This window comes from Stegostoma tigrinum, chromosome 7 (genome assembly GCF_030684315.1).
Source record: "Stegostoma tigrinum isolate sSteTig4 chromosome 7, sSteTig4.hap1, whole genome shotgun sequence".
Lineage (NCBI taxonomy): Eukaryota > Metazoa > Chordata > Chondrichthyes > Orectolobiformes > Stegostomatidae > Stegostoma > Stegostoma tigrinum.
Window position 1 is genome coordinate 94,374,200 of NC_081360.1, and position 14,090 is coordinate 94,388,289.

The 14,090-nt window shown below is 41.7% G+C and overlaps 1 protein-coding gene across 2 annotated transcripts in view; it reads right to left on the reverse strand.

Moving 5' to 3' along the window:
- Positions 1-295: 295 nt before the first annotated feature.
- LOC125454249 (contactin-associated protein-like 5) overlaps positions 296-14,090 on the reverse strand; it is a 974,390-nt gene continuing 960,595 nt past the window's right edge. For both annotated transcript variants that reach the window (XM_059647525.1, XM_048534833.2), the window contains 2 exons: positions 13,759-13,830; positions 296-7,415 (listed from right to left, as the gene is read on the reverse strand). In XM_059647525.1, coding sequence (XP_059503508.1) covers positions 7,219-7,415; positions 13,759-13,830 — 269 coding nt within the window. In that variant the 3' untranslated portion in view covers positions 296-7,218. The remainder of the gene's footprint in view (positions 7,416-13,758; positions 13,831-14,090) is intronic.

Below are 14,090 nucleotides of genomic sequence, written 5' to 3' on the forward strand. Positions count from 1 at the left end.
CAAATCATCCTTGTCTTTGCTGCCCAGCAGAATTGGTAATTTTTTTTAAATGGCAATTTTATTTAATTCAATGGGCACTTGTCATTGGAATTGCACACTGGCCATAACTCTTTAGTTTCTTGACCTGTTACACTCTGTCCTTCCATACTCATCTCTTACCAAACGCATACAACAAAGTGTGGAGCTGGATGAACACAGCAGGCCAAGCAAGATCTCAGGAGCACAAAAGCTGAGGTTTTAGGCCTAGACTGGTCTAGGCCTGAAACATCAGCTTTTGTGCTCCTAAGATGCTTTTTGGCCTGCTGTGTTCATCCAGCCCCACACTTTGTTATCTCGGATTCTCCAGCATCCGTAGTTCCCATTATCTCTTACCAAATGCATGTTGAGTTCCACTTTAAATGGAGCTCTGTCCCAAAAGTCCCTTGAGCTAGAGCATTCTTAGAATGCCTACAGTACAGAAAGAGGCCTTTTGGCTCAAGTTTTCACTAACCCTCCAAACAGCATCCCCCCCAAACCCAACTCTATCCCTGTAATCTCGCATTTGCTATGATTAGTCTATTTAACAGCATATCTGTGTGAGGTAACTGAAGTACCTGGAGGAAACCCACACAGACACTGGGAGATTGTGCGAACTCCTTACAAATAATGACCCAAGGCTGGAATCAAACCAGGTCCCTGGCACTGAGGGGCAGCAGTGCTAAGCACTGAGCTCCTGTACCACACAAGTTTATTTTCAAGTTAAAAGTCACAGCAACTGAACAACAGAAATGGCCTTGGCATCTTCAGGCTTGAGATATTATTTACTGCAGAGCAAAAACAACTCCTTTAGTTCCAGAGGTCTGACAGCTTCTGTCAAAGTTATTCAACCTGACCAAGCTGGTCAGCTGAGAACCAATTATATAGTTATTGGCAGACTGAAGGCCTTCGCTATTGATAACTAGTCATTAGTTCACAGACAAATCAGATACTTTGTTGTCAGCCAAACATTTAGACTTCTCTAATGTAATATTCTTGCGTGTCCTTTGGCGATACTGATGGGGAGTGGATTATGACTTTAAGAGGTCCCTAGAAGCTGATTGGGTTAGCATGCTATTGTCATAGTCATCCACTTCCAATCAAAATGGAGTGTCTGCTTTAAGGGCTTTTTGCTTGATTGTGTGTACATATCTAGCATACTTCAAACAAAAATATTCATCTTCTATGTTTTCTTTTTCTTTTAATACCTTCTCTTCTTTGCTAATGAAACCAAACAAAGATTGCTGCAAAATTTCTACCCCTGCCAAATCAGCTGATGCATAATGACCACTGATCTTTTACGATTGTGCTCTGTAAGGAGTTGCAGTTACTATTGGGATTAATTATAGTAAATGAAGTTAAGATCATTTTATATTCATTCCTTTAATGTCCGTTTTTTTGCCTTTGAAAATGAAGTTGCTATTCAAAGATTAGTAACCTCAGTTTTAATTTCCATGAAGTGCACAGAGGTGAATAAAAGTTACCACAGAATGTAGATGATTAACATTGAGAGATGAGCTCTCTTTTGTCCTCAATGCGTGGGTATCCCAGTTGCCTCCAAGGACAACCCTACTCAAAAGAGAATCTTGAAGCCTTTCAAATATCTCCTGCTGAACAGCTCAATCAAGGTAAAGCCGTGAAAGGAGTTACTTCTGTTAAGGCCTGAATATTGGCAGCTAAATGGATGGGGTAAAATGGGAAAAATTAATGTGGCTTCTCATGCAGCCCACAGTGAAAGAAATGTTTGAGAAGTTGTGTGTATTCTTCAGAACACAAAAAAGAGCTCCTAGGCAACGATCCTCAGATTCTGTGAGATGGTGAATTCTCCGCTTATTCATTTTCACTGTAATTATATGTGAAATTATCAATAACAGTTCTTATTGTATACATTTTGTTAATTATAGTTATCAATGCATATACGTTTATCATTAGTAATAGTTACCGCTGTATATATTGAAAAGGAAATTGAATAACTACCAATGTGAAGAGATTTGCTCGGCTATTAATTAAAGACAAATCAATGCCACTAATTGGATAGGTCTTCAAAAGAGAAACCACAGGCATTCTGTTCTGAATGTTTTCATTCTGTGGGTATCATTTCGTGATTCTATATGTAATTATTGTTCATAATAGCTATAATTTATGCCTAATTACTATGAAAGCCAATAAACACTTTACACACAATTATCATTGAATTACTTAAAATTTTATGAATAGGAATATCCTTTCCCTAACAATTATCTTTACTTTTGCCATATAAATCACAGAAATACAGCATTGCCAGTTCTTGTCCCTTTTCAGGGTATGACTTCCAAAATGTCATTCACCACTGTAGGTAAGCTGCAAATTGCTGCAGCGCTGCTGAAAACAGATATTGTTTCCTTAAATCTATTACTTACACTGTAAGAAGATGTGGTCAGTTAACTGTGATAAAGAACGAGAGTTAGGTCACCCAGGAATGACGAAGAATTGTCCTTGGTATGTGCTGTGTGACAGTGGGTGTCAGTTAGCTCAGTTAGCTGGACGGTTGTTTTGCAATACAGAGTGATGGTGACAATGCAGGTTCAATTCTTGTACTGGCTAAGGTCACCAGGAACGTCCATCCTTCTCAACCTCGCCCCTTGCCTGAGATGTGGTGACCCTCAGGTTAAACCACCACTAGTTGTCTCTCTGATGGGAGTGCAGGGCTGTGGTGACTTTCATTACATTTACTTCATTTTATATGGCAGCTGCTTTCACAACTCAATGGACAAAATAAATGTGCATCTGCAATTTCTTCATGTCATTTCAGGGCCTATGCTACCCCTGCTGGGGATGTGGATTATGAAATCCCCTGTTATTTTTGTGAGTTGAACTGCATTTGATGCAAAACCAACATGACGGGATAGAAACCTGTCTTAGCAGTCATATGCAAAGGGTAATATCATATTAGTTGTTCTTTGTTACTTTAGTAAAAGTTAATAAATAAATATTGGAGTAAAATGGTGCAACAATGCAAGGCCACTCAAAATGAACTTCCAGCCCATAAAGTCCATTGGCTACAGGGCTAAACACGCTTAGAAGCGGATGACTTTGTGGAAAGTCTGCTCTTTTGAAAGACAGTTACAAAATCTCTCTCTCAGTAACGATGACTTCAAAAAATCAACAGAAGAGGATACCAATGGAAAAAAAGAATGTCCTCGCAGCTTGTCATAAGTGCTTGAAGATGGACATGGCAGTAGCTCGTAAAGGGAGCAATCAGCATACATACACTCAAGACAGCAAGAAAGATTTAGCATTAGCTTGTGTTTTCTTGGGAAGTGATGATATTTGCAGAAAATGCCTCTGGAGCCCTATGCCCTTTTTGTACTCCAATAGTCTAGGATGTGGTGTTCTGTAGCATTATATTACAGGTAGCATTTTTGTTTCGTTCACAAGCTCTGTACTTGTGGTATGAATCAATCAGCATGATGTCCGAGCGAGATGAATTCAGATGAAGAAGGTATTTAATCTCACTCTTTCGTGTTCCCTTTGCATTATCTAGTCATCTCTTATGTGATCCCGATACACTGGTTTTATTCACTTAATTGGTAAAATCCATTCTGGACATTAGTTACTCACTGGTGAAGATCTGACATGCTCCTTTCAGTTACACTCTTTCTCCAAGCAAGGGAGGCAAGGCATCTTCTTGGAGAGTGGAATGAGATACTTTGAAATAGAAAATTGAAATTTGGGAATATTCAACACTTGCAGCCAGTTAAGTGGAGTTTGTTATGATTAACTAAGTTTAATCATTAGAGCGACAGTATTTGCGTGAGTTACTGGGTCTATGTTTAATAACTTGGAGTGGTGGAAGGTGATGTTTCCATATTGTTTTGATATTTGATAAACATTATTCATGTCATGTCAATATTTTCGGACTACATTGGGAGTTTGAAAAATATTAGAAGCTGGGAATAGTGCTGTGTTGGTGTTGCTTGGAATTCGTGGCAGTGTACCAAAATTTGCAGCAAGCCAATAGGACTGCATCAATATTTGAGAGGAATGTGATCATATTGGTTCAGCAATACCAGTACTTGGGAGAGTATCAACATTTGAGCAGGAGTGAGGAGATTTACTTGGGATGTGCCGTTATTTACAAATTCGCCAGGTATCTGTCTTAGCTTTCAGGCCATTTTCAAAATTTCACTCATAAAAGGTAACAACTCATTTTCCCACCAATCGTTCTTCCCTCTTGTCTGAAGAAAACACATAACTAAGTGGAATTCGCCTTAAATTCTCTTTTCTAAAAAATTCTTCTGATTTTCTTGATAATAATATCGCAGAAGGACTATCATTCTGAACTTTTATTTATTAATTTATCAAATTTATTATTATGATTTTACACTTCCGAAGGTTTATAGTGCTGAACTTTCTATTTCTTTCTTTTTCAATTTTTTCCCTAAGAATTTGTACCTAAGATACTCATGTGAGTATATGTGAAAATAAAGTTAATTCAATTCAATTCCAATCAACTTGCAGTCCTCGACAATAATTTTGCAAATCCTACATCTACCTAACAAATAACATTGGACGTAATTCAGATATTTAATCAATTCAGGCCACATCTCAATTCAATTGAATCAGGGTCTCGCTTCTACTCAACATAAAGTTTTGGTTCTGAAGATTTTATTGTTTGCAAGTTTAATGGGATTGTGCTATGATACCTCATTCACAACATACCCTTTTCATAATTCATCAAATGTTTTGCTGCTGAGGGCTGTGTTGTAACCATAGTGATATCTGAGGTCAAATGGCTCAGAACAATCGCAGTAAAAAAAAGCCAAGTAATGGTAACCATTGTGAACTTGCTTACAAAACCATTAGTAGCATTTGGAATATTTACTCAGAATTGTTCCACCTCATAGGAAAACTTTCAGACGATGTGTTAGAGGCAAGCAATCAGATTAAATTAAAGCTCCATTTCATTGCTCCCTCTCTGTTTTTGTGTATCTCCCAGAGGATTTGCAGCCCCAGTGTGTAGGAAGAGGAAACAGGATGTACAAGAGGGGAAGGGCTTGGGAGATCACATTATCATTGATATGGAATATGGCTGATTGACCAACGCTTTCTTTTTCCTGTCTGTCATTCACGTATATTCACATAAAGTTTTAGGGAAACAAAATAGGGAGTGAAATTTCTGTCTTACTTCCTCTCTGTATGATATTCTGACAAAGTAGTTTGTGCTTGGTATTGATTTCTGCAGTACGGCATGAAAATAATTTACATGTATATATATATGGGTGAGTTAAATATGTTGAATAATGGTACTAAGAACTCAACTCATCTGGCACCACACAATCCTGGAGAGCGAAGACCTCCCGTGTTATTACGTCGCTAGATAGTCAGTCATTTACAAACAAAAGTATTAATTTTACAGATGTTATTGAGGTCAGGTCATAGGATTAGACCCAAGATTTTTATAAAATGGAATTAAATAAAAGCAGTGAAAAATTACCATTATGCAAGAAATGATAAATGTAAACTCGGGAGCTTTTTTTGTGCATTGGTATTAGAGGATCTTAATGCTACCATTCCCCAAATCCTGGACTTCAATTGCTCTACATAACTAATTCCAAGATCTACCTGTACATTCTGCAGCTCATGATGGTCGTTTCATTCTGCTTACCTTGTACACTGTTGGCTTGAGTTACCAATTTTCTTGCCACAGGATCTCTGTCTCATCAGAAGATGTTGAATCTTAGACTGTTTTGAGATAGTTGATTTCAACTAGATGAGAAAACTAGGCATCAAATTTTGACCTTAGCACTCAAGAAGAGGGAAGATGTTAGGATTCCTGCACATCTTTACAAGTGTATGTGCTTATCAGGTCTGCTTGGTTATGAAGACGTATGTGGCTGGATCAAGAATAAGTCTTTCAGGCCCCCAAATCTGTTCCACCATTCAGTTAGACCAAGTATAATCTGTATCTTGACCTCACAACTGCCTTGGTTCCATACAACTCAATGCCATTAACCTATCAAAAATGTATTCACCTTGATTTTAATGTTTTCAATTGTCCAATCCCCCCAGCCTTAATATCTTTATTACAGATTTCCATGCCCATTTTTCTCTGAAAAGGCATTTCCTGGCATCACCCCGGAAAGGCTCAGCTTGAACTTGAAAGTGAAGGCCTTGTTCTGGACAGATGAAATAATTATTTTCCCTTAATATCAACTCCATCAATCATCTTTGAAACCTCAGTAAAATCATAGCACCATCCATACTCAAGAGAAAGCAAATCTAGTCCGCATGGACTTTGAAACCTTTAGGTCTCGTGGTAAAGTGACCTGGGTGAAGATTCTCACTTTGGGTAAGAAGTCTCTCTGGAGTTTCACAATTCCGTATATCAGTAACACCACCATCTGCACAACTCTTTGTAATGCCTCCAACTCTGGCCTCTTGCACATCTTCGATTTTAATTACAACTCAGTTTGGCAGATGTGTCTTCAGCTCCTAAATTCTGGAATACCTTCCCTAAAACTTTCTGCCACTCCTTCCCTCCTCCTTTCAGACTGGCCTTGAAGCATCCCTCTTCAACCAAGCTTTTGGTTGTGACTCACTCATCTGATGTGGGCATCACTGACAGGGCCAGCATTTACTGCCTGTCCTGAATTGCCTCGACTGTAACCTGTCCTGATATCATCTTAGGTTGCTCTGTGTCAAATATGATGAAAATTGGGATTTAAGTACCTTGGGATATGTTACAATGATAAAGGCATGCTGTAAACGCAAGTTGTTATTGATGTTATAACAGGGTTGTTAGGAATTATCCCCAGATTGTGTTTGCACCAAATAGGTGGGGGTAAAAAATATAAAATGGGTGGGAGGAGAGCAAATGGAGTCAAACAGAAAATAAAAGTTAACAGCCGCTTATTTTTTCATGTGTTTTATATAATGGTAATTTTTTCTCTGCTGTCTTTATATAGAATTTACAAAAGTCTTATTTCTACTCCCCTGAGCTGACCTAGAGTTAGCAGGAAACAATAGGTTATATCTCTGTTCTGATAAGGTGAACAGAAGTGTAAACCAGTCATTTGTCCTGTGACAATACTTTGAACATAGCATTTGAGCATTTAGAATGCGGAATCTAGAGCTAACTCATTGCACAGACAGCAAGTCCCAGCTGTTAGTGTTATTAATCTTCTGTTATATCGGTGGTAATGAGAAGGGCCTGTACCACTGTCAGATGAAATACTCCTTCTTGCCTTCACTAATGGAGTCCTGGTAATTGGCATTGTTCTTCAGAGTGGTGTCAGTATTCTCAGCATATTCCACCCCCTTTGTTTCATTGGTACGATATGTGCCTTTGTGCCTGTACAGTAGGCGTCCCATTACAGCAATGACACAGAGGATGACAAAGATAACCACCGCTATCACACCTGTGAATTTTACACAAATATCACACCTGTGAATTTTACACAAATAAGTCTTAGTCAAGAAATGTCAAATACTTACAGTCTAGAAATTCTATCTATGTTCAGGGCATCACAACAACATTTGAATTTAGACTGAAACTTCGGAGGAAAAATAGAATCCCTACAGTGTGGAAGCAGGCCATTCAGCCCATTGAGTGCATACCCACCCACTAATGAGCATCCCATCCACACCTCTACCCTATCACCCTGAATTTCCCATGGCTAATCTTAAAAAATACCGAAAGAACTGCGGATGTAAATCAGGAAAATTAACAAAGTTGCTGGAAAAGCTCATCAGGTCCGGCAGCATCTGTGAAGGAAAAAAACAGAGGTAATGTTTTGGGTCCGGTGAGCCTATGGATGATCTACCTAGCCAGCACATCCCTGAACGCTATGGGAAATATAGCACGGCCAATCCACCTAAGCCACACATCTTTGGGCTGTGGGAGGAAACACACACAGACACAGAGAGAACAAGCAAACTTCACACTGACAGTTGCCTGAGGGTGGAATTGATCCCAAGTCCATAGTGCTGTGAGGCAACAGTGCTGGCCACTGACCCACCCTGTCATTGGAGTTAATGCTCCAAGCAAAAGCTTAAAACCAAGTGACGTGAGTGGATATCAGGGACATGAGCAAATGCTTTGCTGAGAGAGGTCAGTTGGAGGAAAGGTGGAGAGGTTCAGGAAGGGCGTGAAAGAACTTTAGGCATGGGCAACTAAAGGAACAACCACCAGTACAGGAGTGAAGAAATCCTGGGATGCACGTTGTGATAAGTGCAGATCTCCAAGTTTTTGAAACTTTGTTGGTTTGGAAGAGGTTCCAGAGATAAAGGGAGGCCCTCACCATGCAGAAAATGGAAAGTAAGGAGGACAATTGTGAAAATTGAGACGTTGGATGCAGGAAGGCAACATATTATCAGCAAAATCGGGGATAATGGGTAAACTGAACCGAGTGTGAGACAGGATACGGGCAGCAGAATTTTGAATAGATTAGCTAAGCGATTGTATGCGCACAGCTCCTTGATGTAATAAACAAGAAGAAATGCCAACATGCTTTCTCCCTGATACTAGGAATTGTAGATGCTGGAGAATCTGAGATAACAAGGTGCAGAGATGGATGAACACAGCAGGCCAAGCAGCATCAGAGGAGCAGGAAGGCTGACGTTTCAGGCCTAGACCCTTTTTCAGAAATGGTGAAGGGGAAGGGGATTCTGAAATAAATGGTGGGGGGGAGGAAGATAGAAGATGGATAAAGGAGAAGATAGGTGGAGAGGAGACAGACAGGTCAAAGAGACGGGATGGAACCAGTAAAGCTGAGTGTAGGTGGGGAGTTAGGGAGGAGATCGGTCAGTCCAGTGAGGACGGACAGGTCAAGGGGGTATGATAAGGATAGTAGGTAGGAAATGGGGGTGGGGCTTGAGGTGGGAGGAGGGGATAGGTGGGAGGAAGGACAGGTTAGGGAGGCGGGGACGAGCTGGGTTGGTTTTAGGATGCGTAGCGGGAGGGGAGGCTTTGAAGCTTGTGAAGTCCACATTGAAACTATTGGACTGCAGGTTTCCTAAGTGGAATATGAGTTGCTAACCTGTGGGTGGCATCATTGTGGCATTGCAGGAGGCCCAGGATGGACATGTCGTCTGAGGGGTGGGAAGGGGAGTTCAAGTGGTTTGAGACTGGGAGGTGCAATTGTTTAGTGTGAACCGAGCGGAGGTGTTCTGCAAAGCGGTCTCCAAGCCTCCGCTTGGTTTCCCCGATGTAGAGGAGGTCACAACGAGGACAGCGAATGCAGTATACCACATTAGCAGATGTGCAGGTGAACATCTGCTTGATGTAGAAAGTCTTCTTGGGGCCTGGGATGGGGTTGAGGGAGGAGGTGTAGGGGCAGGTGTAGCACTTCCTGCTTTTGCAGGGAAAAGTGCCGGATGTCGTGGGTTGGAGGGGACTGTGGAGCGGACAAGGGAGTCACGGAGAGAGTGGTCCCTCCGGAAAACAGATAAGGGTGGGTAGGGAAAAATGCCTTTGGTGGTGGGGTCGGATTGTAGATGGCGGAAGTGTTGGAGGATGATGTGTTGGATCCGGAGGTTGGTGGGGTGGTACGTGAGGACAAGGGGAATTCTGTTTTGGTTGTTATTGCATGGAGGGAGTGTGAGGGATGAGTTGCAGGACATGCGGGAGACACGGTCGAGGGTGTTCTCGACCACTGACAGGGGGAAGTTGCAGTCCTTGAAAAATGAGGACATCTGAGCTGCTTGGCCTGCTATGTTCATCCAGCTCTACACCTTGTTATCTCATGCTTTCTCCCTGTCTGTTGGTGGCTGTGCTGACATTCTCATATGTTTAAGAAATTGTTCTACAGAAAACAATGTTGGTAAGGCTTTTAAACAAACTGGATTATGCATTTGGTATAATAATAGACCAAGTTTCATTGAATTGCTTTTCTGGTACTCCTACAGCACATCATCATCATCAGGCAGATTCTTCGCTTGTGAAGATCAGTTGGGAAGAGATTCGTCAGTGATTTCATTGGCACAACCGTTGGTGGCTGTAGAGTCCTATTCTGGACCTGCAGATCCTGGGGCAGTGCGGGCAGGGGAATGCTCCTACAGCACAATGTTAATGGAATTGGTAATGAAGCCCAGCTTGCCATCTCTTTCAAAGATATTAAAACAACTCAGCCACTGGCATCTCACTGTTGGAAAACTGCCATTTCCTCTTGAGAGGCAGTGCAGAAAGTGATAAGGTGTGCGGGAATCTATCTCCAACCTTTGAATCTTTCCAGCGAATAAAATTGGATGTTGAATTTCCATTGCTTTCTCTGGATTATACCAGCTACATTGGAACAGAATTGGTTGAATCCACACACAAATTTGAAGAATTATGACTGTGAGTGCATTGCTCCTTATGCCCTAGTGTTTTCCAGATCTTTTACACTTGTTTAAGATTCAGTTCATCAGGATCAGGCCTCATCCTAAAATTAATCACAGCTCCAAGTCAAAATTCTGAGACTGTATGAATTCTTGAAGTGTCTTTAAACTGAACTTTTAAAAAATGTATTTGCTTGTGGGATGTGGGCGTCCCCGGCTGGCCAGCACTTATTGCCCATTCCTAGTGGCCCTTGAGAAGGTGGCCGTGAGCTGCCTTCTTGAACCACTGCAGTCCTTCTGCTGTGGGTTGACCCACAATGCCATTAGGGAGGGAATTCCAGGGTTTTGACCCAGTGACAGTGAAGGAACAGCAACATATTTCCGAGTCTAGATGGTGAGTGATATGGAGAGGAACTTGAAGGTGGTGGTGTTCCCATGCATCTGCTGCCCTTGTTCTCCTAGAGGGATGTGAGCATCTCATTGATAGTACACACTGCTGTCAGAGGTGGAGGGAGTGGGTGTCTTAGCCAAACACACTGGTACACAAAATTTCTTTCATGACAAAATGTAGCAATGATGTGAATACGTGTGAAATGAGGAACCTATTAGATTGTTAGTTACTGTTTTCTTTAAGCCATTTTGAGTGATTTCAAATCAGATTCTTCACAAATGGGAAAAATGTTTATTCATACTCCTGAATCCATCTACAGGTGTTTCAATAAAACTGCATCAATGTTCAAACCCTAATCATTTATATAAAGCACATTAGAAAAAGGAAAGACCTACATTGGGGTTTTCATCATCTTTGGACTTGTCAAAGCAGCCTGGAGCAAATTAAGTACTATTGCAATGTAATCCCTGCTGTAATACAGAAAATTCAGCTAGCAATTCTGTGCATAGCAAACTGCTATGGACAGCAATTTGATAATGATTAAAATTTAGGTTTTTGTGATTGAGGGATGAGTACTGGCCAGGAGTAACTCTCCTGATCTTTTTTAAGTTAATGCTGTGCAAGTATTTATATCCACCCAATCAGTAGGTAGGGGCCTCAGTTTATGCCTTGTCTGAAACGTAACACCTCCAACTATGCAGCACTCCACCAGTACGACGCTAAAGCCTCAGCTTTGACCTTTACACATAAGTCCTGAAGAGGGACGTGAACCGGCAACCTTGTGTCTTTGACAGTCCCCTTCTTGGGTAGACACATGGATGGTGGCTCCTGCCAATTTTCAGGAGGTAACAGGCAGCACAACCATCAGAGTTGCAGCACAGAAGGAGGCCATTCAGCCCACTGTGCTTGCGCCAGCTTGTCAAGTGAACACTATTGCACCAGTGCCATCTCCTACCTTTTCCTCACTGGAGCCCAGAGTGATGCCGGGTCACGTGGGCTCACCAGGTTCAGTTAGAAGAGAGTTGTGGAGGTTGGGTAGCATTCAGGGTGGAGTGAGGTCTTCTTTTGAGTGTGCTCTTTGCTTCTGATAGTTACCTCCATTAGGCATGGCCTAGAGGAAAAGACTGTCCTAATTTGGCTGGAGGATGAGGTTATCCTGCTGGGTTACCCACATGGTATGGTCCCCACACAGTCCATTTCGCCACAGTGCCTCTGAGAACCTCCGTCATAAAATCCCTACAATGTGGAAACAGGCCCTTCAGCCCAACAAGTTCACACTGACCCTCAGAGCATCCCACCCAGACCCATCCCCCATAACCGACCTAATCTACACATCCCTGAACACTATGGGCAATTTAGCAAGGCCAATCTGCCTAACCTGCACATCTTTGGACTGTGGGAGGAAACCAGAGACCCGAAGGAAATCCACACAGACACAAGGCAAAGGTGCAAATTTCACACAGACAGTTGCCCGAGGGTGGAATCAAACCTGGGTCCCTGGTGCTGTGAGGCAGCAGTGCGAACCACTGAGCCACCGTGCACCTGTGGAACTCATTGCCATAGAAGGCTGAGGAGGAAAAGCCACTGAGTTTGTTTAAGAGAGAGATAGATGGGCTCTTGATTAGAAAGGGACCAATGGTTACAGGAAGATGACAGGAGAAACATATCAGCCAGAATCGAATGGTGGAACAGACATGATGGGCTGAATGGCCTCATTATGTTCCTCTATCTTAAGGTATTATGATCTAATGCAAATTGAGCTTCAAATAGCTTAATTTTCATTGTATTCACATCAAGTATGCTCCAAGAATGTCCAGGAATTTCCAGGAATTCAAGACTGATTACACAGATACTGGAACAAGTACAATCTGTGAGAAATGAGGGAAATTTTAAAAATTGTGTGCTTCCATGCTTTAGTCAATTGATTGCAAAAACATTGGAGTAGCAGGTTTGCTGACAGGGAAAAGCAAGAGGCTATGTGATGAACCTTTCCAAATATATACAGCAAATTGGAAAATCCTACTTGATTACAGAATGTACTGACTATAACTGGGTCCAAGTGGTGTTTTGATAACAGGTTCCTCTTCAAAGGGTAGCTTATGTGAAAACAAAAATCACAAATTGGTGCACATCAATAACAAGAACCTACATTTTTATTAATGCCTCTAAGGTGAAAGTCAACCCTTGTCTTTACAGAGATAGTAGGAACAGCAGATGTTGGGGTATCTGAGATAACAAGGTGTAGGGCTGGATGAACACAGCAGACCAAGCAGCATCAGAGGAGCAGGAAGGCTGACATTTCGGGCCTAGACTCTGAAGAAGGGTCTAGAGCTGAAACGCCAGCTTTCCTGCTCCTCTGATGCTGCTTGGCCTGCCGTGTTCATCCAGCTCTACACCTTGTCATCCCTTGTCTTTACAAATGGGTTGGTACATAGCTGGGGTGGAGGGTGCAGGTAGAGAAGGAAACAAGCAGACAAATGGTAAAGTGGTTGATGCTGAAAATAGTCAGAGAGTAAGAAAATCCCTCCATCACCTACACTCAGTAACAGCATTGTGGACCATTTACAAGATGCACTGTAGAAATGCTCCAAGATTCTTTCGGCAGCTCCTTGCAAATCCACGACCTTTACCATCTAGAAGGACAAATACATGGAAACACCACCATCTGCAAGTTCGCCTCCAAGGTTCACACCATCCTGACTAGGAATTATATAGCTTTTCTGGTTCAAAGTCTTGGGACTCCTTCCCTGATAGCACTGTGGATCTACTTATAGAAAATGACTGTCGAGATCCAAAAAGCTCTTTCTTAAGGGCAAATTGGGTAGGCAATAAGTGCTGGCCCAGAAACATAGCTGAAAATTTTATATCATAGATTCATACATATATATTGAACTGTAGTTGTAAAGTCAAGGGAACATTCTTTAGTTGATGCCTTACTTTAAGTTCAGATTTCTATTATTAAAGCCTTCAGCTTTTCCCCACTGATACAGAGGCCTGTAAACAGCTGTGAGACTGATGACTGGGGAACCCAGCACAACTTGATCTGATCTTACCTCCAATGACTGCTGAGTCACTCCTCATTGCATTCGTTAGAAGCTTACCCTCCTCAATTTCCCCTGGGTGATCTGCAACACAAAACAATGTATCATTTACAGTAACAAAGGGTTGTTAAGCTAAAAGAGAGAAGACATCTGTACAGCAAGCCTTGGAATATAGGCCACGTTAGTTTTCTTCGTTGGACTCACATATGGAAAAATACATTCGCCCCGCAGCATGAAACAAATATTAGCTTTGGAAGAAATTAGGGAACAGATATATTGGAATTATACCAGAGTTTGCAGTGTGATATTGTGAAGATAGGTGTCTTAAATCAGCCAAGCCTTCT